This window comes from Nuphar pumila, chromosome 14, assembly GCF_984573655.1.
Source record: "Nuphar pumila chromosome 14, dmNupPumi1.hap1.1, whole genome shotgun sequence".
Classification (NCBI taxonomy): Eukaryota; Viridiplantae; Streptophyta; class Magnoliopsida; order Nymphaeales; family Nymphaeaceae; genus Nuphar; species Nuphar pumila.
Genome location: NC_143262.1, coordinates 69,822,501 through 69,846,110, shown reverse-complemented (window position 1 = coordinate 69,846,110; position 23,610 = coordinate 69,822,501). Strand labels below are relative to the sequence as shown.

Genomic DNA, 23,610 nt, shown 5'->3' with positions numbered 1-23,610 from the left:
ACGATGCATCAAGATTGTTGTTAGTATTTTTTATTTTTCATTAGTAGGTCAAGGATTGTCATTAGCAATCGTTAAGTATCATTAACATTGGCTCAAAACTAGATTGTCATCAACATTAAACATGTGTCGTTAGTACCATGTATCATGGAACATTTGGTCCAGATTCGCGCAGAATGAAAATAACCTTCCAAAAACTTTTCATCTCCGTATCAAAACCTTGAAAATTGTATTAATTTAATCCAGACTTTATTCCAGAATCTCATATAACCTTTTAAGTCTATCTCTACTTTAGCTCCTAAGCCAAAAAAACCTTCAACCAATAGGAAAAGCAACCGTCTGACATGTAGCCAATTAGATCTTGTCACATCATCCATGGACATATCTAGATCTTCAAATTTAGGAATCACAAAATTGAGATATGTACCTACCAAAAAAACTATAAATAGAGAATTGATTTCCCTAGGAACACTGATACTTTATTGAGGTTACTACCCAACCTAGCATCTTAGCATCCTAGCTTTGATTAAGTAGGTTCAGCCTAACTGAACCCACTTAGCCCAGCAATAGTTTTCTTACGCTTTTTATTAAGTTTATCTATTATAAAAAGTATGGTTTTTTCTATCATATTTGTGTTATTTTTGTGCTTTTTCAAGCGTCAGTGGTATTAGTGGTACTCTGCACTATACCCTCACATTTTTTTTTAGAATTCACTTACACCGCACGATCCATTGCAAGTTACAACTCAAGTCTAAGACTTCAAGTCTTTGGTGACGAATGAGAAAAAATGTGCAACTTGTGGAATCCACATCTCTCATTTAAAATTCATATCCTGTTTTCGAATATAGAACTTTTTTTTGGAAACACCATATACTTTTGGTTTTAAAATTTTGGGGATCCACAGGTAATACCTTGGTAGTGAAGTTGGGAAAGGGCCAAGCCATAGTGTATTAACTAGTGCTTGGTCCAGTCGGCTTGCCTTGGAGGTGTGCTCCTATTGCCCATTTTGCCAGGTAAAGCTTGCCTCCACTTGATTAGTCTCCATTATTCCACATTCTATAATCATATCATTAAAATCCTCGTTATCATAGTGACCCATAGTCGATCCCAATCGCTCTGACCTTGTACGGGTAGGGGTGGGAATCGGGTCAGCTCGGCCCGGTCCTACCCATTTACAAACAGGCCGGGTTTTGGCCTGGTTCTTAACGGGCTTGGGTTTGAAGAAAAGCTCAAGGCCCGGTCTGGCCGGACCTAATCCTAAAATGCACAAATGCTTACTGAAATTATGGGTTAATGAGAGAATAACAAGCTCCCCCATGCAACTAATTTCTAATTAGTACAATTAATTAGTTTAACAGTAATAATTAATAAATAACAAGTTTTCATAGGTAAATAATAATAATTATTTAAGTTACAGTTACTTTTTTAAAATTTTATATTATTAAAAAAAATAATAAATAACTCAAGTCCATTGAGCCAACCCCATAGCCCGCGGGCCAGACCAAGCCTGCCTGACGTATATAACGGGCCAGGTTTTGGCCCGGTACCTAACGAGCCCGGACCTAAAATCATGGGCCGGCCCATGGCAGGCCGGGTAGTCTTGGCCCTATGTACGGGTAGTGTTGTTCCTATCCCCTATCATCATCCATGGCGTGTCCTTCAGGTATTGTTTTAGATTGCTCCACAACAATCTTCTCCTTATCAATTTGTTGCGTGTTGCTCCCCGTTGTGGTCATCATCTGGTCCAAGACGCACGCAATTTCAACACTGTTTTTATTCCATAAACATAAAATTCTATAATAGCTGCAAAATTCCTGGCTATGCAGAAGTTGGGAAAGGCTCTCTCCAACCTGGAAATCGCATCCTCATCCACCTTCGTTTCAAAGAGCAAGGCGATGTCAATTCTCTGGCTTCTCAACACCTCTACACACCCAGCCCCCTAATGATCCATTCAAGTATCTTCATGGGGAAAATTTGGGGATTGGTAGTCTGGACCTCGGTGTCCTCTGCGCCTTCAATCAGCTTGGCAATCTCCATCCTAAGGTCCACCAAAGATGAGGCTTTGCTCATCTCTATCTTATTCTCCCTCCGCTTTTCTCTGGCTACCATTCCCTCGTTAGGCTCGATAATATTTGAAATGTCTCGGAGAATCTTCTGTTTAGGGGGCTCCTCTTACCCTCTTAGGGCACCTTTGAAACTCACATAGGGAAAGAAAATTTTGTCTTGGTTATGCTTCGATATGATAATTTTTAAAAAATGATTTTTTTTGTTTACTTATTTGTGTATCATGAGAAAAATAAAATAAAAAATTAGAGAGAACTCGATTTTTCGAGAGCTGGGTGGTGGTTAGATGGATTGTAGTGATGATCGTGGTGGAAATTGGAAAATCATAGTGGCAACGGTGGTTGAGGCGGGCGTATATGCATCATATTTCTCAGATGGTGGGCGGTGATGAAGGTTTTTCAGGAGGTGGGTGAGATGGATGGTGGTGAGATGGGTGGTGAGAAGTGGACCTCATCGTTTTATCTTGATAGGAAACATTTTTTAGCTTTTCTCTTTCAAGAAATATTTTCTATCAAAAACTGTTTGAGAAATTCTTTCATGTGAAAGAGTAAAAAAAAAAATCGTATGAAATTTTTTTACTTGGTATTACTTTTTCTACATCTTTCTCACCTTCAAATGTACCGTTCCTTTTAGGTTCGAGGTTACATTTGTGGTCCGGATCCCAAGAGAAACTAAATGGGCTCTAGTTAGGATTTGGATATTGACCAAGGTTGGGGCTTACAGGAGTCGGTTTGGAGGAAGGTGACCAGAAGCTAAAGTCCCTCAGGATATTAAAATCTATATGGTGAGGTGGGACAGGGAGAACACGGATCCCATAATTTGAAATAGGACGGATTTCATCACACATTTAATCCTAGCCATCCAATCAATAGAAATGATTGGATCCATGATTGGATGGTTAGGATTAAATGTACGGTGGATCCCATCCTATTTCAAATGATGGGATCCGTGTTCAGGACAGGGATGACTTGGGTTCAAAGGTTCGTTGATGGAGGGTTTTAACTAGGGTGATTTGGTTAGCTGGGATAGAGGATCTGGTTTGGTTGGCATCCAAGGGCAGATGCTTACCTTTACCGGAACCTGGAGGGGACCATGATTTCTCTGGGTCTTGATGTGACTTCACTGTATTTTAGGGATTCTGAAAGCTTTCCGGCCACTGATTGGATACGTGGTCACCTTTTGATTTCCTGCCTTGCTCGTGTCTGCTTCGTACCAGCTCTCACTGGAGACACGACGCGGCCTCCCTTCCTGACCTGCCATGGCTGCCTTCATCGTTGCTGAAGGTGCTTGCTCCAAAACGACCTACCTCCTGCCTTTGCGCTGAGTTCTCGATTTACAGCATCCCTGGTCCTGACTCACTAGAATCTCCTTGTCTGGGAAATGGCGCATCTGCAGGAGGGATCTCCCCCTTTAGATCAGATCCTCCTACATTCTGGTCTGCAGAGGCATAGTTTCCTTCCTCTTCCAATTGCAACTGTAAGAGATCAAACCGATTTGTTGGTTTCTTCTCTCTAGTCACTGGGTTTTTCTTCCTATTCCTCTTAGTCAGCCTGACTTGTGCCCATCCATCATGCTCTTCCTCACTTTGTTGGACTGGAGACTTGGCCTGTTCCTGCATCTATTTGACGAATAGGTTTTTTTTTTGAAAGGCAAGCTGGGGTTAGGTAGACCCCGACCAGTTACTATTCAACGTACCACTGGGTTTTGAGCCTGCAACGTCCCACCACAAGGAAACGTGTACCAACCACGCGGAGCCCCCCGTTGGTTGTCGAATAAGTTATTGACCCACATATCCTGCAAAATTTCACCGAGTTCTCAGAAACAATATCCTGTGAAATCTCCCTCCACTTTTGGGTTCCTGCATTTCAACAGAACCCCCACACTTTTCGGGCTCGAGAGAGAGAGACTTGCCTGAATCTGGAGGCGTTGCTTGTTGCAACACCACCCTTGATTTCTCATTATGCTTTTGAGGAAATGAGTAGAAAGGAAACACCGGTCAATAGGTAATGAGTTGTTTCATTTATTTCAAATACATACGGGTCCGTCAAATGTGAATAAACCCATATCAACCAGGCATGAAAAATGGCCTTATCTCTCTTGAAAAGGCCCTGAAATTAAAATTGGGGTTGTTCAAACTTTTGTAGTTAAATCATTTTTTTCGCATTTTATTGAAATATTCATGAAAAACACACGAATATAAGTTCTGATGTTTCCTTTTTTTTTTTAATCACATTTTATACAAGATACGGGAAATACATATTTCACGTTTTTTTCATAAGAGTTTGAAAATCTTGCCGAAACTTATGACTACGCTGATCAGATCAGGACCCTGGTTATCTATATCTGATTTACCAGACAACAATATCTATCTGAGATTGAGAAGGCGCCCTCTCTTTCAAGAGGATTCATAGCATGTGAAACCCTGATAAGGTTCTTTGCTTTCCTTCCACGTCTAAGATTTGTTCATAAGCAATATGTGCCTGGAAACCGAGGCGGCTCAAAGTGCTGCCACCTCCATCCTCTGTAACGCATGGAGATCAAATAAAGCACCAAGAAACTTGTTCATGATAAGACAGGAAGCACCAAGAAACTTGTTTATGATAAGACAGGAAGCACCAAGACTTGCTTATACAATTTCATTGAGATTAAACAAATACAAAAACAACAGAGGTGCAACACAAAAAAGGCCCTAAGCACGATGCTATGTGACATGAAGGATGAGAATGAAGATGGGCGTTAGCACTGTACAATTACACAAACTGAGATCTAAGTGCAGATTCCCAAGTACTGCTACCTCCGCACGGCTATCATACACACTGCCTAACAATCAAATGTGAGGGCCTGCATAATTCCTGTAAAGGCCATGATCAAGTATCACTTTTAGGAGGTGTAGAATCCCCCTGGTCGGTATTTGTTTCATTGGCATTGTTTTCATACTCGGAAAGCAGATCCATGAACTCATTGAGCAGACGCTGCACTTTTCTGCTTGATGCCATTGCTGGAAGGATATCTTCCCTTAGGAGCTTGTGCTTTTTCATTCCCTGCATGTACCACAATAGCAAAAGCATGAAAACACGTGGTACAATATGCATTTCTGGGACATTTGCAACATGCCATGTTCGTGATTGCGTGTAATGGTGTGTAAGCGTGCGTGTCAATGCTTGTGTGCATGTGTTCATGTGCGTGTATGTGCACATGTAGTTTCTTCAGTCCATGAGAACAGGACCCCACATGCAGTCTCTTCAGTCCATGAGAACAGGTTGCATAGTATAAGCAGGCAATAGCAATGCACGAAGCCTTACAAGCACGAAAGGATCCCATGCAGGGTTTTGAGTAGAAGTCGCAGAATCAACCATGCCGGTGGGAGGACCAAGAAATGTCTCACAAACTTCTCTCAAGCGTGACTCATCTGCTTCCCTGTTGGAAAACAACAAAATTATCAAGAAAGATTGTAGTCTTCCACATTGTACGAACTTTTAAAAAAAGAGAAATTTCCCTTTATTAAAAACAAATGAAAATGGCAAGGAGTCAGAAAACAAGGAGCTTGATGTGTAAAATTCAACCAGCAAGTTATGTAAAAGCAAACACAGGCATCATGGGGCCTTTGCAACACAACACTCATTTTACTTGCATCCACACAGGTTCAGATGTTTGATACCAAAAAGATGAAGTTGAAACAAATATGAATAAACATGCAAGAGAAACCAATATGAATATCAGGATTGTCTAAGCAATGAAAATTACATCTTTGAATAAAGTGGGTCTTGTGTAGAATACAGGTTCAAGTTACAGTACAAAATCTGGCAAGGACAGCAAAAAGTATAGCCAACTCAATTTTTGTGGTTTTCTGTTTGTAAGTCACAGATATATATTTTGAAAATATCGTGATATTAATGCTGTAAAATGGAAAAATGATATTAAAGGTAAAATATCGTGATATTTTGAAAATATCGGCAATTTATATATATCGCAATATTATAGCGATAATATCGTAAATATATCATGGACTCCAAGTTCACGATGGGGGTATTTTGGGAGTTTTTTCAAAAGTGTTTGTGTAAGGGTATTTTGGGATTTTAGAAGATATATATGTCATTAGTAGTTTTTTAAAACGGTACTTTTGGTATCAGCTTTTTAAAAGACCCCTTAGGGTTTTAACTTTTAACATAAAGGGTGTCTCGGTGGCTGCATTGCGACAGGGGAAGAAAAAATGAAGGAAGAGAAGAAGGGAATGAAGAAAAGACGAGAAGGGAATGAAGAAAAGAAAGAAGAAAAGGTAAGGAAAAGGATGAAGGGAAGGGAAGGAAAGGAAAAAGAGGAAGGGAAAGAAAGAACGAAGGGAAGGAAATAGAGGAAGAAAGAAGGGAAGGAAATAGAGGAAGAAAGAAGAAAATAGTGGTTTTTTCCTATTTTTTCTATTTTTTTTGTTTTATTTTTAAATCCCGAGATTTATTGGAAAACCTATAATATCTCAATATTATACCTCGCCGAGATCTAGCCAATACCAATATTTGTGACTATGGTTTGTACCAATCATATGCCCTTCTGTGTCTATGCAACATAAGAAATGAGCATAAGCCAATGCAACCCTCCACCGACATCTCATCCAAGATGAAGCTTGCAGTCTACTGAACTATCCCAATAAAATGATACAAAAAGCAAACCAAAATCACACCACATTATCATCCTGTGAATAATGAACATTTGTATGCTTTAACTATGTTCTTTCTGAAAAAAAAAAAAACTGGGCCAGTTGCTTGAGAACAATCATCCAATCACTTGTGCTGTAGTTTCTCTTCAGTTACAGTCGGTTGATTTCCTCGGAGATGGAAGACCAAACAATGAAAATGTGGTCTTGAAAGGGAAGGCTGAACAAAGAAATGAATGGGCCTTGGAAAGTTTGGTAGAATGGATGGTTAAAACCCAAGTTGGTACTGATATCATTGTTAAAATACTGTGTACATATTCATTGATATACGTATATTTATAAATATACATATATCAGGGGTATTCTTGTCATTTCATATAATGTATTTTAGTACAGTCCATTAGGGACTGAAAAGTCTTTTTCTTTTATTTCTTTTTTGTTATTTTTAATTGTTAAAGTCAATATGACTGTTGGGAGGTCAGTCCAACTAGTCGTTGGACTGCCCCCAACTATCATAAATATGATCGTTGTTGGACTGCCTCCCTTTATGTAATGTGAGGCTCTACACCTCCCCTTGTATTTGTATGCTTTACAAAAGCATTTGATGGGTATTAATATAATATCTTTTTTTGTTATGCTCTTGTAAGCTTTATGCTTTTGTGATCTTGTGGGTTTCATATTTTTATGTATCTCTTTTATGAGATTGGTATCGGTCCATTAGAGACCATATTATATTTGTGCACTTGTGTAGCCCTTTATTGGCATTGTATTTGTGCACTCTTGTTTCATTACATGGTATGAGAGCTTGGCTCTTGAAGTAGTGAAAGTTATTTTGGGATTATCCTACTTGTGGTGGTGCTCGTTGATCTTTAGTCCCCATCCAATCCTTCTACAAAAAAAAAATCATTATGGGAGAAAGAGATTTTGCCTCTGTCATTTCCTACAAGCACAATAAAAACAACTATTTAATGTGGGCAATCGCTATAGAGAATCACATCAAAGGTAAAAAGCTATGGGGTTTTGTTAGTGGAACCACTAATGAACATCAACTCAAATTGATGAGAAGAGAAGGACATCAAGTCAAAGCTCTATCCGAAGAAGAAAAAGAAAAAGCTTTGTAAGAATATCAAAACAAGTCGGAGGATTGAAAAGGTAGCAAAGCTCAAATTCTCTCATAGTTCAGGAATACCATGGAGTTCAAAATCGCCAACATCATCAAGTTTAAAAGGGCATGTGATGCATAGTTTTTTCTAAAGAGTACCTTCATCCAAAAGACATGACTAGGCTATATTATCTTCAAGGCAAGGTGAGTAATACCAAAGGAGATAAAAGTGTAAGACTTTTATGGTATTTTATCTCCTATTTGGGATGAACTAGCCATATTAAAACTAAAATAGAAAGGTTCGGCTATTAAAATGAGAAGATTGCTACTAGAAAGAGAAAATCTTTTTTCTTTTCTTTATGGTCAACTGCTGAAATTTGAGCAACTTAGGTCCTTGCTTTATAAGATTTCGACTCTTTCTACAAGTGAGGTTCTTGCTCAAATTTGTCAAGAGGAAACAAGACTTGGAATGCACAAGTCTAATGATGAGGTTCTTGCTATATCAAGACCCAAAAATTTTGTAAAAACATATAAACCACCTCACTTTGAAAGAAAATTTAATGGAGAACGATATAATGGAAGAAGATACAAAGGCAAAATCATGTCATCTTTGTAAGAAACCGAGGCATATAAAACCGGATTGTCTCAAGTTTAAGAAAGTAGCCGCCATAAGTAAAGAACCTCAAGAATCAAAGAAAGAGAGCAACTTTAATGATTTGACCATTGCCCAAATAGCAGAGGTCGTCTCACAAATTCTTAAAGTCAATCCTACATCCGATGTTGTCATCTCTTCCTCTTTTCCTCCAAGTAAGTCTTCTTGGATTTTGGATTCAGGAGCTTTTTTTCACATGACTCATAATAAATCTCTATTATCTAATTCCACTAATTCATATTTTTCATGTGTAACAACCGCCAATGATACTTCCTTAAAAGTTAAAAGTATAGGAAACCTCAACAATATCATAAAAAACTTTTTTGTTCCAAATGTGAGAGTTATTCTAAAATTAGACTTAAATCTTTTTTCAATTTCTCAAATTTTCGATTATGGGTGGAAAGTATTCTTCTCATCTAAGGCTTGTTGGGTTCAGGATCTCTGGTCAGGGAAGCTGATTGGGCAAAGGCTATAGAAGAGGAGATCTTTACTATATGAATTCCTTATGTTTACCCAAAAACTCTTTTTTGTAATCATGTCAAAGACATTAATTTAGATCTTTAGCATAAAAGATTAGGATACCTAAGTATATCCAAATTATCGCATTTTTCATTTTTGGAAAATTTTTGTAAAGATAAAAATTTTGTATGTAAAGATTGTATACTTGATAAAATGCAAACGATGCCTTTTGGATCTAGAACCTCCATATCTAATGAAAATTTTAAATTAGTGCATTCGGATGTATTGGTCTCGCTCCTGTTATGTCAAAAGGTGGTTATTCGTATTATATTACATTCATAAATTATTTTAGTAGACATACTTGGATATACTTCCTTAAACTCAAATCCGAAGTCTTTTCGTGTTTTAAAAACTTTCATAATCTTGTTAAAAATCAATTTAAACAAATATTAAAGTCTTCCACTCTGACTCAGGGAGAGAGTCATGGTATTGTACATCAAATAAATTTCAATTATAACTAAAAACTCATGGTATTGTACATCAAAGATTTGTGCTAGGACCCCCCAACAAAATGGTATTTCTGAAAGAAAGCATTGTGACATTATTGAAACTACTATGAATCTACTTATTTAAAAAAAAAATCCAAAAAAAATGGGCCGAAGCCACCCTCACTGCGGTATATCTAATAAATAGAATGCATTCTCAAACGTTGGAAAACAAATCTCTTATTGAAAAACTTTTAAAAATTTCTCTCGACTTGAAAAGGCTAAGGGTAACTCCGCCTGTGTATAACTGTTTAGTTATACACTGCCGGTCCCAAGCCCGGATAAAGGAGGAGGGTTGCGGTAGGCCTGTGACAGCCAGCATAAAAACTTAGTCAAACCCTATGAATATGAACCAATATGAGAATTTCGTTGGGGCGTTCCCTACTGAGCGACGCGTTGTACTCTATAGGCCCGGAGGCAGTGATAAATGGGCAAGGGTTGCTAGGTCGTCGCCCGGAAGCAACGCGTCACACCGGCGCCCGGGTGTGGTGTCAAATAGGCAAGGGTTCCCTCACTTTGTTGGACGGGTGGGGGTAAAGAAGTTAGTCCAAGACCATAAAATTAGGTTAGCCACTTGGAACATAGGGTCTTTAACTGGTAAGTTGGTAGAGTTAGTAGATGTTATGTGTAGGAGAAAGATTGATATTTTATGTCTACAAGAGACCAAATGGGTAGGTGAGAAAGCAAAAGTGATAAAACCATGGGGATATAAGATTTGGTATACAGGAATAAACAGGAATAGGAATGGAGTAGGGATTGTTATGAGTCGTGAGTTTATAGATAATGTAGTTGAGGTCCGTAGGAAGGGTGATAGGATTTTACTTATTAAATTAGTATTAGGTACGGATATTATTAATATTATTAGTGTTTATGCACCTCAAGTAGGTTTAGATGATTCCACTAAGCGTCAATTTTGGGAAGATTTAGATGGAGTAGTACAAGGGATATCTTATGGAGAAAGACTTTTCATCGGCGGTGACCTTAATGGGCATGTAGGCATTAGTAGGGATGGATTTGAGAGTATCCATGGAGGCTATGGTATAGAAGAAAGAAACGATAGTGGAGAAAGGATTTTAGATTTTGGTTTGTCCTATGATATGATCTTAGCAAACACTTGGTTTAGGAAGAGGGAGTCTCACCTAGTAACATTTAAAAGTGGGGTTAATACGAGTCAGATAGATTTTTTCCTACTTAGAAAGAGAGATAGAGGTTGTTGCATCGATTGTAAAGTTATACCGGGAAAAAGTGTAGCTACACAACATAGAGTCTTAATTTTAGATCTTAGAATTAGACAATGCCGCAAAAGGGATAGACATAGGATAGATCCTAGAATTAAGTGGTGGGCACTGAAAGGAGCTAAACAAGGAATGTTTGTAGAGCGGGTAGTTAAGGAAGTTGATTGGTGTCTCGAGGAGGATTCAGAATCTATGTGGAATAAGATAGCGGGTGGCATGAGAAAGGTGGCTAAGGAGGTATTGGGTGAGTCTAAAGGCGGTGCACCGCTAAGTAAGGATACATCGTGGTGGAACGAGGATGTCAAATTAGCTATTAAGGTTAAAAGAGAGTGTTATAGAAATCTAAGTAAAAGTCGTGATAATGAGAATTTGAAGAAGTATATGATAGCAAAGAAGGAAGCTAAAAAAGTAGTTCGGAACGCGAGGGATAAGGTATATAAGGAGGTTTATGACAAGTTGGATACCAAAGAGGGTGAGGAAGGATATTTATAGGATTGCAAAAATGAGAGATAGGAAATCGAGGGATCTGGGTATGGTTAGATGTATCAAAGATGAAACGCAAAGGGTTTTAGTCAAAGATTAGGAGATTAAGGAGAGATGGAAAGATTATTTTGATAAGCTATTTAATGAAAGTCATGCTCAGGATCTTGGAGACTTTTCCATTCTTTTTCATGAGATGAATCGTGACTTAATGCGCAAGATTCAAAAGAAAGAAATTGCAGAGGCTTTGAAGAAAATGAAATCAAGAAGGACAGTTGGCCCAGATGGTATACCTATCGAGGCTTGGAAATGCTTGGGAGAGAAAGGTTTAGAATGGTTGACAAATCTTTTTAACTTGATTTGGCGAACAAATAAGATGCCTAATGAGTGGAGGAAGAGTACTTTGGTGCCTTTATATAAGAATAAGGGTGATATACAAGATTGCACAAACTATCGTGGTATAAAACTCATGAGTCATACTATGAAACTTTGGGAGAGGGTGATTGAGTCTAGGTTGAGGAAGGTTGTCATGATATCGGAGAATCAATTTGGTTTTATGCCTGGAAGATCAACTATGGAAGCTATACATCTTCTTAGACAACTTATTGAAAGATATAGAGAGAGGAACAAAGATTTGCATATGGTTTTTATTGATTTAGAGAAGGCATACGATAGAGTACCTAGAGACGTTCTCTGGTGGACAATGATAAAGAAAGGTGTTTCTCTCAAGTACATTAGTATAATTAAAGATATGTATGAAGGAGTAGTAACCAATGTCCGCACTTGTGGAGGGGTGACAACCAATTTTCCGATAACGGTTGGGTTACATCAAGGATCTGCTTTAAGCCCTTTCCTATTTGCGATAGTGATGGATGAGCTTACGAGATCAATTCAAGAAAATGTACCGTGGTGTATGTTGTTTGCTGATGATATTGTTTTGATTGATGAGTCTAGAGCTGGGGTTAATGCTAAGTTAGAATTATGGAGACAGACATTGGAAGCTAGAGGTTTTAAGTTGAGTAAGAGTAAGACTGAATATATGGAATGTCGGTTTAGTAAGCAACGAAGTAGTGATGGGAGTGTAGTGAAGCTTGGTGAGCAAGTTATACCGGTGAATGATTATTTCAAATATTTGGGATCCATCATTCAAAAGTATGGAGAAATTGATGGAGATGTAAATCATAGGATAAAGGTTGGGTGGATGAAATGGAAAAGTGCTACTGGAGTGCTGTGCGATCGTAGAATGCCATTGCGGTTGAAGGGAAAGTTTTATAGGACGACTATTAGACCCGCTTTACTTTATGGTACGGAATGTTGGGCTGCCAAGAGACATCATATTCAAAAAATGAGTGTAGCTGAGATGCGGATGCTTAGATGGATGTGTGGAAATACAATAAAAGATAAGATTCGGAACGAAGAGATACGTAAGAAGGTAGGTGTTGCACCCATTGAAAATAAGATGCGAGAGAATCGTTTACGGTGGTTTGGACATATTCGACGAAGGCCTAATGATGCTCCAGTTAGAAGGATGGAGAAATGGGAAAATATATTAGTTAAAAGAGGTCGGGGTAGGCTTAGGAAAACATGGATGGAGGTGATAGGAAAGGATATGAATGCTTTGAACCTCACCGAGGACATGACATTGGATAGAAATGAATGGAGGAGAAGGATTCATGTGGAAGACCCAGAATGATTTTCTTTGTTGGTTCATATCGCCGACCCCAATTGTTTTGGGATGAAGGCGTAGTTGTTGTTGTTGTTTGTTTGTTTTGTTGTTGTTGAAAAGGCTAAGGGTATTTGGATGTAAATGTTTTGTGCTTCTTGAAAAATATAACAAACTCTCTCCTAAAGCTATAAAATGTGTTTTTCTTGGATATGTCAAAAATAAAAAAGACTATCGATGTTGTGATCAAACAAATGATAAACCTTATGTTTCTAAAAATGTTACTTTTCTTGAAAATGAAAATGGATTTGATTTTGAAAAAACTAAGAAAGAATTCAAGTATGCCTTCTTATTTGATTTGTTACCTAAATCAAATAATGAAATTATTGATGATAATGACATTAATAATTTTGAGTTTATTAAGGACTCAAGTGAAGAAAGAAAACCAACTCATAATCTCTTACGGAGAGCATCCATGTGCTTTTGAAAGATATAATCAATCAACAAATGTTGAAGAAACTAGTGTTAGAAAATTTGAACGAAGATATAGGCCTCCAAATAGATTTGTCTCTTATGAATCATTTTTTCCAAACTATAGGGCTTGTCATCTAGCAATCCATTCATATAATGAACCATTTAACTACAACGAAGCTAAAAACATAAAAGAATGGGTTTGAAGCTATGAAAATAGAATTATAAGCATTACACAAGGCTCATACTTGGCAATTCAATATCTTCCCAAGAGAAAGAAGACAATAGGGTGTAGATGGGTCTTTATAATCAAAACAAAAAGTGACGGGTCCCTAAAAAGATATAAAGCAAGATTAGTTACAAAAGGATACTCTCAGAAATATAGAGTAGATTATGAGAAAACATTTGCCCCAATAGCTCGCATGACCACAGTTAAGCTCTAGTTGCAGTAGCATCCATCATAAAATGACTTATATATCAATTAGACGATAAGAATACATTCTTAAATGAAAATTTAAATAAAGAAGTGTACATGGATCCTCTTCCTGGTTTGACTATTGAAAATGATACGGCTTTTCGTCTTCAAAAAGCTTTATATGGGCTTAAACAAGCCCCTAAAGCATGGTATGATCGGTTTAGCGGTACTGTATTGAACCTTGGATTTAAATATTATTACACTGACACTGCTCTTTTTGTAAGATTTACAGGTACCTCACTTATCATTCTCCTTTTGTATGTTGATAATATGATCATCACTGAGAATGATCAGAAGGAAATTGAAGAAATAAAAATTATGGTTAAAAAATCTTTTGATATGATTGACCTTGGTTTTTTGAGATATTTTTTAGGAATTGAAGTAGCCTACTCGTCAAGAGGGTACATTTTGTCTCAAATCAAGTTTGCAGCTGATATTGTTGCGAGTTAGGGAATCACTGAAACAAAATATGTCGATACTCCTGAAATGATAAATGCAAAAATGAGAGCTGAAGACAGAATATTATTAGATGATCCAACTCCTTATAGGCAACTTATCGGATCATTAATGTACCAATCTATTACACGGTGTTAAAAGTTGTAATCTCATAGACAATCTCATATGTAAATATCCTATCATATGTAATCTTTTATTTGTTTTCTAGTTTAGTTATATTAGGACAACTAGTTAGTTTTATTTTTTTGGTTTTTTAACTAGTATAAGCTTATGCTTTTTTACCAAGTCAAAAAGCAAATAACTTTGGACATCCTTTAGACTTTTGCTTTTTGACTAAGTAAAAAAGCAAAAGCATGTAAGAGCTGTTGGACTCTCTAACGACTCTAATAGAGTTGTTGGTAGGGATGGCAGTGGACCGGGGGAAAGCGGGGCCCCGCCTCGCCTCACCCTGTTTGGACAGGGGATGAAGGGTATGAAACGGGGATGGAGGCGGGGACGAAGGTTAAAATCCATCCCCGTTCGAGGATGGAGGCGGGGATGGACATACACTTTTCCCTGCCCCGCCCCGTCCCCGCCACGATCCCCACCTCATCCCCGCCCCGCCCCGTCCCCGCCACGATCCCCACCTCATCCCCGCCCCGCCCCATCCCCATCACTTTTCCCCGCAATAGCCTCGCCCCTCCCCGCCTCATCCCCATTTGAACCGGGGATGGAGGACATGAAACGGGGATGAAGGCGGGGTGGAGGTTAAAATCCATCCCCGTGCTGGGATGGAGGCGGGGATGGAGGTTCTAATCTTGAGGCGGGATGGGGGTGGAGACCTTGTCCCCCGCCGCACTGCCATCCCTAGCTATTGGAGGGTCCAACAGCTCTTTCTAGCCCCTTCCTTTCATGTATAAATATGGGGCCATACCCCATGCATTATGTATTCTTTTTGGAGTGGGTTTTCCCCCACATGAGTGATATATTTATCCTCTTTTCCTTCTTGGTGTATATACTCTTTTGAGTATTTTTTGTGGTTCTTGTGAGTATATTGAATGAACTCTTGTGTTTATTAAGAGATCCTTTGTGAGTTTGTCTTCAAAGTTGCTTTTGAAGTTCTATTTCCTTACATGGTATCAAAGCTTGGTTGAAGCAAGTTTTTTTGGTGCATTGGGAAGCATGCCACACAAGTTTCTTGCAAGAAAGTGATCTTCCTTAAAGGGGTGATCGTGTGGAAGTGTAAAAAGCTTGGAGAAGTATTTTTTTTACTCACTTTTGTGGTAGAGTATCCTTTCACTTTTTTTTCTCTTTCTACTCTTACCTACTTCACCAAAAATTGTAAAATAGATGACAATGATAATGTCACCATTAAGCCCATCAAACTAAATGATTCCAACTATGTCACGTGGGATTCAATCATGAAGTATCTTATATGGGGGAAGGGTTTATGGGGATTAGTAGATGGAACCGATAAGGAACCTACTCTAATCCTTACAAAGGTTGAAGGGAAAAGAGAAATACCTCTTACGGAGGTAGAAAAAGTTAAGGCCATAGCCACTTACGAGAAAAAGTGGAAAGAATGGTGTATGGGACATGCCAAGATCATGTCTTGGCTTATTTCGAGTGTTGATATAAAGAAATGCTCAAGTTTAGCAAAATTTGAGCATGCAAATGAAGCATGGGACTATCTTAAGAGAATGTATTCTCTTAAAGATATTGTACATGTGTGTAACCTTCAAAATAAATTAAGAAATATGGTTCAAGAGGACAAGAGTATTAGGGAGTATTATAATGGCTTGTCGGAATAATGGGAAGAATTAGCTCTTCTTGAACCAAAGTGGCATTTTCCACATGATATTGAACTCCGCCAAAACCAAATCAATGCGGAGCATTTCTTTCAGTTTATTAGTGGATTGAGACTGGAATTGGAATCTACTAAGTTTATTCTTCTTCATCGTGAAAAAGTACCATCAATTGAAGATACAATAAAGGAATTGCGTATGGAAGAGAATAGACTAAAAGGTAGAATTGCTAAAAGCGATGACGACTCATATTTAGCCGTTTCGAAACCTGGAAACTTCGTAAGGACTCATAGACCTAACTACGGAAAAGGAAATGATGATTTTGAGAAAAAGAAAATCATTTGCTACTATTGCAGTGAGCCTGGACATGTGAAAACTCACTGTCCAAAATTAAAAAGGCCCTATGAGAAAAAAATAGCATATGTCGGATCACCACAAGAATCGAGTGAAACTTCCATTGGAAGTATGTCTCTCACTCAATCGGTGGAAGCACTTGGACCTCTACTCAAAGGAGCATTTTCGTCTACGGGAGTTGCAGCCTCCTCCGTGAGCACCTCCGATCCAGGTAAAACTCTATGGCTTCTTGATTCAGGTGCTTCTTTCCACGACTCCAAATATTGATATATTATCTGAATGTCATAACTCAAAAGGATCAAATGTTTTTACTGCCGATGGAACATCACTAGAAATTGAAGCAATAGGGAATTTTGAAAAGGTTTCTCAAAATTCAAAAGAATTTCATATTCCACAAATTAGATATATTCCTAAATTAAATCTCAATCTCCTGTCTCTTTCTCAACTATGTGACCATGGATATAACCTTTCCTTCTCATCTCGTGATTGTCGAGTGCAGGATCGTCAGTCAGAAAGGCTGATTTGGGAAGGTCATGGAGAAGGAAGCCTATACTACATAGATTTTTTGAAAATTCCCAAAAATACTTTTTGTTTTAATGTTTAGAAAATGAACTTTTCATAGGATATGACAAAGTTTTTATGCTGGCTGTCACAGGCCTACCGCAACCCTCCTCCTTTATCCGGGCTTGGGACCGGCAGTGTATAACTACACAGGCGGAGTTTATGAGAAAAGTAGCTAAGGAGGTATTGGGTGAGTCTAAAGGCGGTGCACCACTAGGTAAGGATACATCATGGTGGAACGAGGATGTCAAATTAGCTATTAAGGTTAAAAGAGAGTGTTATAGAAATCTAAGTAAGAGTCGTGATAATGAGAATTTGGAGAAGTATATGATAGCAAAGAAGGAAGCTAAAAAAGTTGTTCGAAACGCGAGGGCTAAGGTATATAAGGAGGTTTATGACAAGTTGGATACCATAGAAGGCGAGAAGGATATTTATAGGCTTGCAAAGATGAGAGATAGGAAATCGAAGGATTTGGGTATGGTTAGATGTATCAAAGATGAAACGCAAAGGGTTTTAGTCAAAGATGAGGAGATTAAGGAGAGATGGAAAGATTATTTTGATAAGCTATTTAATGATAGTCATGCTCAAGATCTTGGAGACTTCTCCATTCCTTTTCATGAGATAAATCGTGACTTCATGCGCAAGATTCAAAAGAAAGAAATTGCAGAGGCTTTGAAGAAAATGAAATCAAGAAGGGCAGTTGGCCCAGATGGTATACCTATCGAGGCTTGAAAATGCTTGGGAGAGAAAGGTTTAGAATGGTTGACAAATCTTTTTAACTTGATTTGGCGAACAAATAAGATGCCTAATGAGTGGAGGAAGAGTACTTTGGTGCCTTTATATAAGAATAAGGGTGATATACAAGATTGCACAAACTATCGTGGTATAAAACTCATGAGTCATACTATGAAACTTTGGGAGAGGGTGATTGAGTCTAGGTTGAGGAAGGTTGTCATGATATCGGAGAATCAATTTGGTTTTATGCCTGGAAGATCAACTATGGAAGCTATACATCTTCTTAGACAACTTATTGAAAGATATAGAGAGAGGAACAAAGATTTGCATATGGTTTTTATTGATTTAGAGAAGGCATACGATAGAGTACCTAGAGACGTTCTCTGGTGGACAATGACAAAGAAAGGTGTTTCTCTCAAGTACATTAGTATAATTAAAGATATGTATGAAGGAGTAGTAACCAATGTCCGCACTTGTGGAGGGGTGACAACCAATTTTCCGATAACGGTTGGGTTACATCAAGGATCTGCTTTAAGCCCTTTCCTATTTGCGATAGTGATGGATGAGCTTACGAGATCAATTCAAGAAAATGTACCGTGGTGTATGTTGTTTGCTGATGATATTGTTTTGATTGATGAGTCTAGAGCTGGGGTTAATGCTAAGTTAGAATTATGGAGACAGACATTGGAAGCTAGAGGTTTTAAGTTGAGTAAGAGTAAGACTGAATATATGGAATGTCGGTTTAGTAAGCAACGAAGTAGTGATGGGAGTGTAGTGAAGCTTGGTGAGCAAGTTATACCGGTGAATGATTATTTCAAATATTTGGGATCCATCATTCAAAAGTATGGAGAAATTGATGGAGATGTAAATCATAGGATAAAGGTTGGGTGGATGAAATGGAAAAGTGCTACTGGAGTGCTGTGCGATCGTAGAATGCCATTGCGGTTGAAGGGAAAGTTTTATAGGACGACTATTAGACCCGCTTTACTTTATGGTACGGAATGTTGGGCTGCCAAGAGACATCATATTCAAAAAATGAGTGTAGCTGAGATGCGGATGCTTAGATGGATGTGTGGAAATACAATAAAAGATAAGATTCGGAACGAAGAGATACGTAAGAAGGTAGGTGTTGCACCCATTGAAAATAAGATGCGAGAGAATCGTTTACGGTGGTTTGGACATATTCGGTGAAGGCCTAATGATGCTCCAGTTAGAAGGTTGGAGAAATGGGAAAATATATTAGTTAAAAGAGGTCGGGGTAGGCCTAGGAAGACTTGGATGGAGATGATAGGAAAGGATATGAATGCTTTGAACCTCACCGAGGACATGGCGTTGGATAGAAATGATTGGAGGAAAAGGATTCATGTGGAAGACCCAAAATGAATTTCTTTTTTGGTTCATATCGCTGACCCCAATTGTTTTGGGATGAAGGCGTAGTTGTTGTTGTTTGTTGTTGTTTAGAAAATGAACTTAAATATATGGCACAGGAGACTTGGTCATCCTAGCATATCCAAGCTTCATTTGTTTCCAAATATAGAAAACTTTTGTAATTCTGAAACATTCAAGTGTGAAGAATGTATCTTGGGAAAAATGAAGAGATTACCTTTTCAAGAAAGAAATTTTGTTTCATCTCGGCCTTTTAAGTTAGTGCATTCAGATGTACGGGGTCCTGCACCGGTTATGTCCAAAGAAGATTTTTCGTATTATGTCATTTTTGTAGATGATTTTACAATGCATACTTGAATTTACTTTCTCAAAAATAAATCCGAAGTATTTTTTCATTTCCAAATATTTCATAAACTAGTCAAGAATCAATTCAAGAATGATATCTCTATCTTTCGCACTGATTCAGGGAGAATTTTTATCAAAAGAATTTAACGATTACCTTAAATTACATGGAATCTCACATTAAAAATCATGTTCATATACTCAACAAAATGGTTTAGCAGAAAGGAAGCATAGGCATATCATAGAAACAACAAGAACCATACTCATTATTCATCTAGTACCCAAAAATTTTTGGGACGAAGCCGCTCTAACTCCAATATATCTCATTAATAGAATGCCATCATCTTTATTAAGCAACATTTCACCTGTTGAAAAACTCTTCAAACAAAGCCCAGATTACTCAAGGCTAAGGGTATTTGGTTGTAAATGTTTTGTTTTTTCCAACAAAAATGATAAACTCTCACCTCGTGTTATTCCATGTGTGTTTTTTGGTTATGCAAGCGATCAGAAAGGCTATAGATGCCTTGATCTTAAAACTAAAAAACTGTGTCACGAAATGTATCCTTCTTAGAAAATGAAAGTTTTTTTGAAATTAAAAACTCTACAGAAGGTGATGAATACTCTTTTCTAGTGGACCTAGTTCTAAAGATAAATGAGGAAGAAGTTGATCAAGAAGATCAAAATGTGGTAAGTACTGAATCGTCTCACCTAGAATGCATTCAATATTTTAGACGGGGTAATCTGGAGCAACCTTGTGCTCTAGAAAAATATACTAAAGCACAAGATCATATGGAAACGAGAAGATCATCGAGAATGTCAAAAGTACCTAAAAAAATTGTATCCTATGAGTCCTTTTCACCAAAGTTCCAAGCATATATCGCCTTATTACATTTCTACGTAGAACCTTCTAACTATGATATTGCAAAAGAACATCCCGAATGGGTTGAAGCCATGTCAGCAGAATTAAGCGCCTTAGAAAAGGCAAACACGTGGACTATTCAAGATATTCCACCAGAGAAGAAACCTATAGGATGTCACTGGTTATACAAAGTCAAAACCAAGAGTGATGGCACCCCAAAACGATTTAAGGCTCGTCTAGTGGCTAAAGGGTGTTCCCAAGAATATGAAATAGACTATGATGAGACTTTCGCACCAGTAGCAAGAATGACCATTGTAAGAACTTTAATTGTTGTCTCTGTAAAGAAATGACATATATTTCAAATGGATGTCAAGAATGCATTTCTTAATGGTAGTTTAGTTGAAGAAGTCTACATGGAACCACCCCTTGGCATCAAGATTCCTCAAGGAAAAGTCCTTCGTTTACATAAGGCCTTATATGGACATAAACAAGCCCCAAAGGCCTGGTATGATAAATTTAATCAAGTTATGCTTACTTTTGGTTTTCGATTTTGTCTTACTGACACTGCTTTGTTTATTAAGAAATCTAATGCAGGTATTATTATTCTTCTACTTTACGTGGACGACATGATCATCACAGGAAGTGATAAACAGGGAGTTGACAACATCAAAAAAATTCTCAAGACTAATTTTGAAATGAGTGACTTGAGTTTCTTAAGATTTTTTCTTGGAATTAAAGTAGCATATTCTCCTAAAGGTTATTTACTAACTCAATCAAAATTTGCTCTTGATATTATCAACAGGTCCGGAATCACAGATGAAAAACATGTAGACACTCCTGAGATCGTAAATAGCAAAATGAAGATGGATGATGGAGAACCCAACTTACAGACAGCTTGTTGGGGCATTGTCTTACCTTTCCATCACTCGACCGGACATTACACATGTTGTTCACACAGCAAGTCAAAGCATACACCCACTACTGTTCATATAGGAGCAGTATTGTGAATTATTAGATATCTTAAAACCTCTATTTGTAGAGGACTTTTTTTTTTGTTTCTTTCTCATTAGAACTAACTGCTTATACTGATGCAGATCGGGGAGAGATGCAAGAAGCAATAGAAAGTCTCTCTTTCATCAACAGAAGCCGAGTACAGAGTCATAGCTACAACCACCATGGAAGTAGTCTAGTTGAAGCTACTGCTTCAAGATATGAGTGTTGAGAGTACAAAAGCATCACAGTTATGTTGTAACAATAAAAATTCAATTTACATTGCCAGCAATCGGACATTTCATGAACGGACAAAGCATATCGAAATGGACTGCCACTACGTGCGTGAGGAATTTCTACAAGGCACCATTGAGCTTCCATATGTTTCCTCTGAATATCAACTGGCGAACTTCTTTATCAAACCTCTTACTGCTCCACGATTTCACTTTCTTTTGAACAAACTTTCGGTTGTTCAACCGTAAGTTTGAGGGGGAGTGTTAAAAGTTGTAATCTCATAGACAATCTCATATGTAAATATCCTATCATATGTAATCTTTTCTTTGTTTTCTAGTTTAGTTACATTAGGACAATTAGTTAGTTTTATTTTTTTGGTTTTTGGACTAGTATAAGCTTATGCTTTTTGACCAAGTCAAAAAGCAAAAAACAAATAATTTTGGACATCCTTCAGACTTTTGCTTTTTGACTAAGTCAAAAAGCAAAAGCATATAAGAGTTGTTGGACTCTCCAACGGCTCTAATAGAGTTGTTGGAGGGTCCAACAGCTCTTTCGAGCCCCTTCCTTTCATGTATAAATATGGGGCCATACCCCATGCATTATGTATTCTTTTTGGAGTGGGTTTTCCCCACATGAGTGATATATTTATCCTCTTTTCCTTCTTGGTGTATATACTCTTTTGAGTATTTTTTGTGGTTCTTGTGAGTATATTGAATGAACTCGTGTTCATTAAGAGATCCTTTGTGAGCTTGTCTTTGGAGTTGCTTTTGAAGTTCTATTTCCTTACACCAGGCCATACATTATGCATGCAGTACACACTGCAAGTTAGTTTCAACATGCGCCCACATCGGTTCACATGAGCGTAGTATTAAGAATAGTTTGATACATCAAAAAAACTATATTTAAAGTTTTATTCTTATCATCATCATCATCTTTAAACCTTATTGCTTATACTGATTCTGACTGGGAAGGAGATCCTAATAACCGAAAGTGTTTATTTTTCACGAAAGCTGAGTACAGGGTAATGACTACAACAACCACTAAAGTCGTGTGGATAAGATCATTACTTTCATATATGGGTGTTGATGTTTCAGAACCTTCAAAACTATATTGTGATAACAAAAGTGCCATATATATAGCCAGCAATCACACATTTCATGAGCGAACGAAACATATTGAGATGGATTGTCATTATGTTTGCGAAGAATATTTTAAGAAAACGATTACTTTGCCATATGTTCAGTCCGAGTTTCAATTTGCAGACTTCTTCACCAAAACTCTTCCTCTACCAAGATTTTTTTTATCTTCTTAGCAAACTTTTGGTAATTTCACTGTAAGTTTGAGGGGAAGTGTTAAAATATTGTGTACATATTCATTGATATACATACGTATATTTATAAATAGAAATATATCAAGGGCATTCTGGCCATTTCATATAATGTATTTTAGTACAGTTCATTAGGGACTGAAAAGTCTTTTCTTTTATTTTTTTTTTATTTTTTTATTGTTAAAGTCAATATGACTGTTGGGAGGTCAGTCCAACTAGTCATTGGACTGCCCCCAATGGTCATAAATATGACCGTTGGAGGCAGTCCAACGACTCCCTTTATGTAACGTGAGGCTCTATAAATAGAGACTCACCTCCCCTTGTATTTGTATGCTTTACAAAAGCATTTGATGGGTATTAATACAATATCTTTTTTTGTTATGCTCTTGTAAGCTTTATGATTTTGTGATCTTGTGGGTTTCATATTTTTGTGTATCTCTTTTATGAGATTGTTATCAATCCACTAGAAACCATATTATATTTGTGCACTTGTGTAGCACTTTGTTGGCATTGTATTTGTGCATGCTTGTTTCATTACAATCATATCAAGAAAAAAGAGCATGAGAACTAAAGCCAAGAGACCCTCCGGACAATATGCTATAAGATTATTCATCAATCCCATACAGTGGAGGCATAATCTCATTCTTTTTTTCAAATCAAATAAAAACACATTGGGTGCCAAGAATAAGGGATCATAACACTGATTAAGATGTGTCATAATGAACTGTTCCTCTATCTCATTCTATTGGAGAGAAACAGCAAAACGACCTTCTCTTGATAAGATAGACAAT

General features: G+C 37.6%; 1 protein-coding gene across 2 annotated transcripts in view; it reads right to left on the bottom strand.

Annotated features, from left to right (window-relative positions):
* Positions 1-4,629: 4,629 nt before the first annotated feature.
* The window catches only part of LOC149816928 (protein HIRA-like), a 29,300-nt gene continuing 10,319 nt past the window's right edge, over positions 4,630-23,610 (bottom strand). For both annotated transcript variants that reach the window (XM_089987715.1, XM_089987716.1), the window contains 2 exons: positions 5,364-5,478; positions 4,630-5,102 (listed from right to left, as the gene is read on the bottom strand). In XM_089987715.1, coding sequence (XP_089843841.1) covers positions 4,929-5,102; positions 5,364-5,478 — 289 coding nt within the window. In that variant the 3' untranslated portion in view covers positions 4,630-4,928. The remainder of the gene's footprint in view (positions 5,103-5,363; positions 5,479-23,610) is intronic.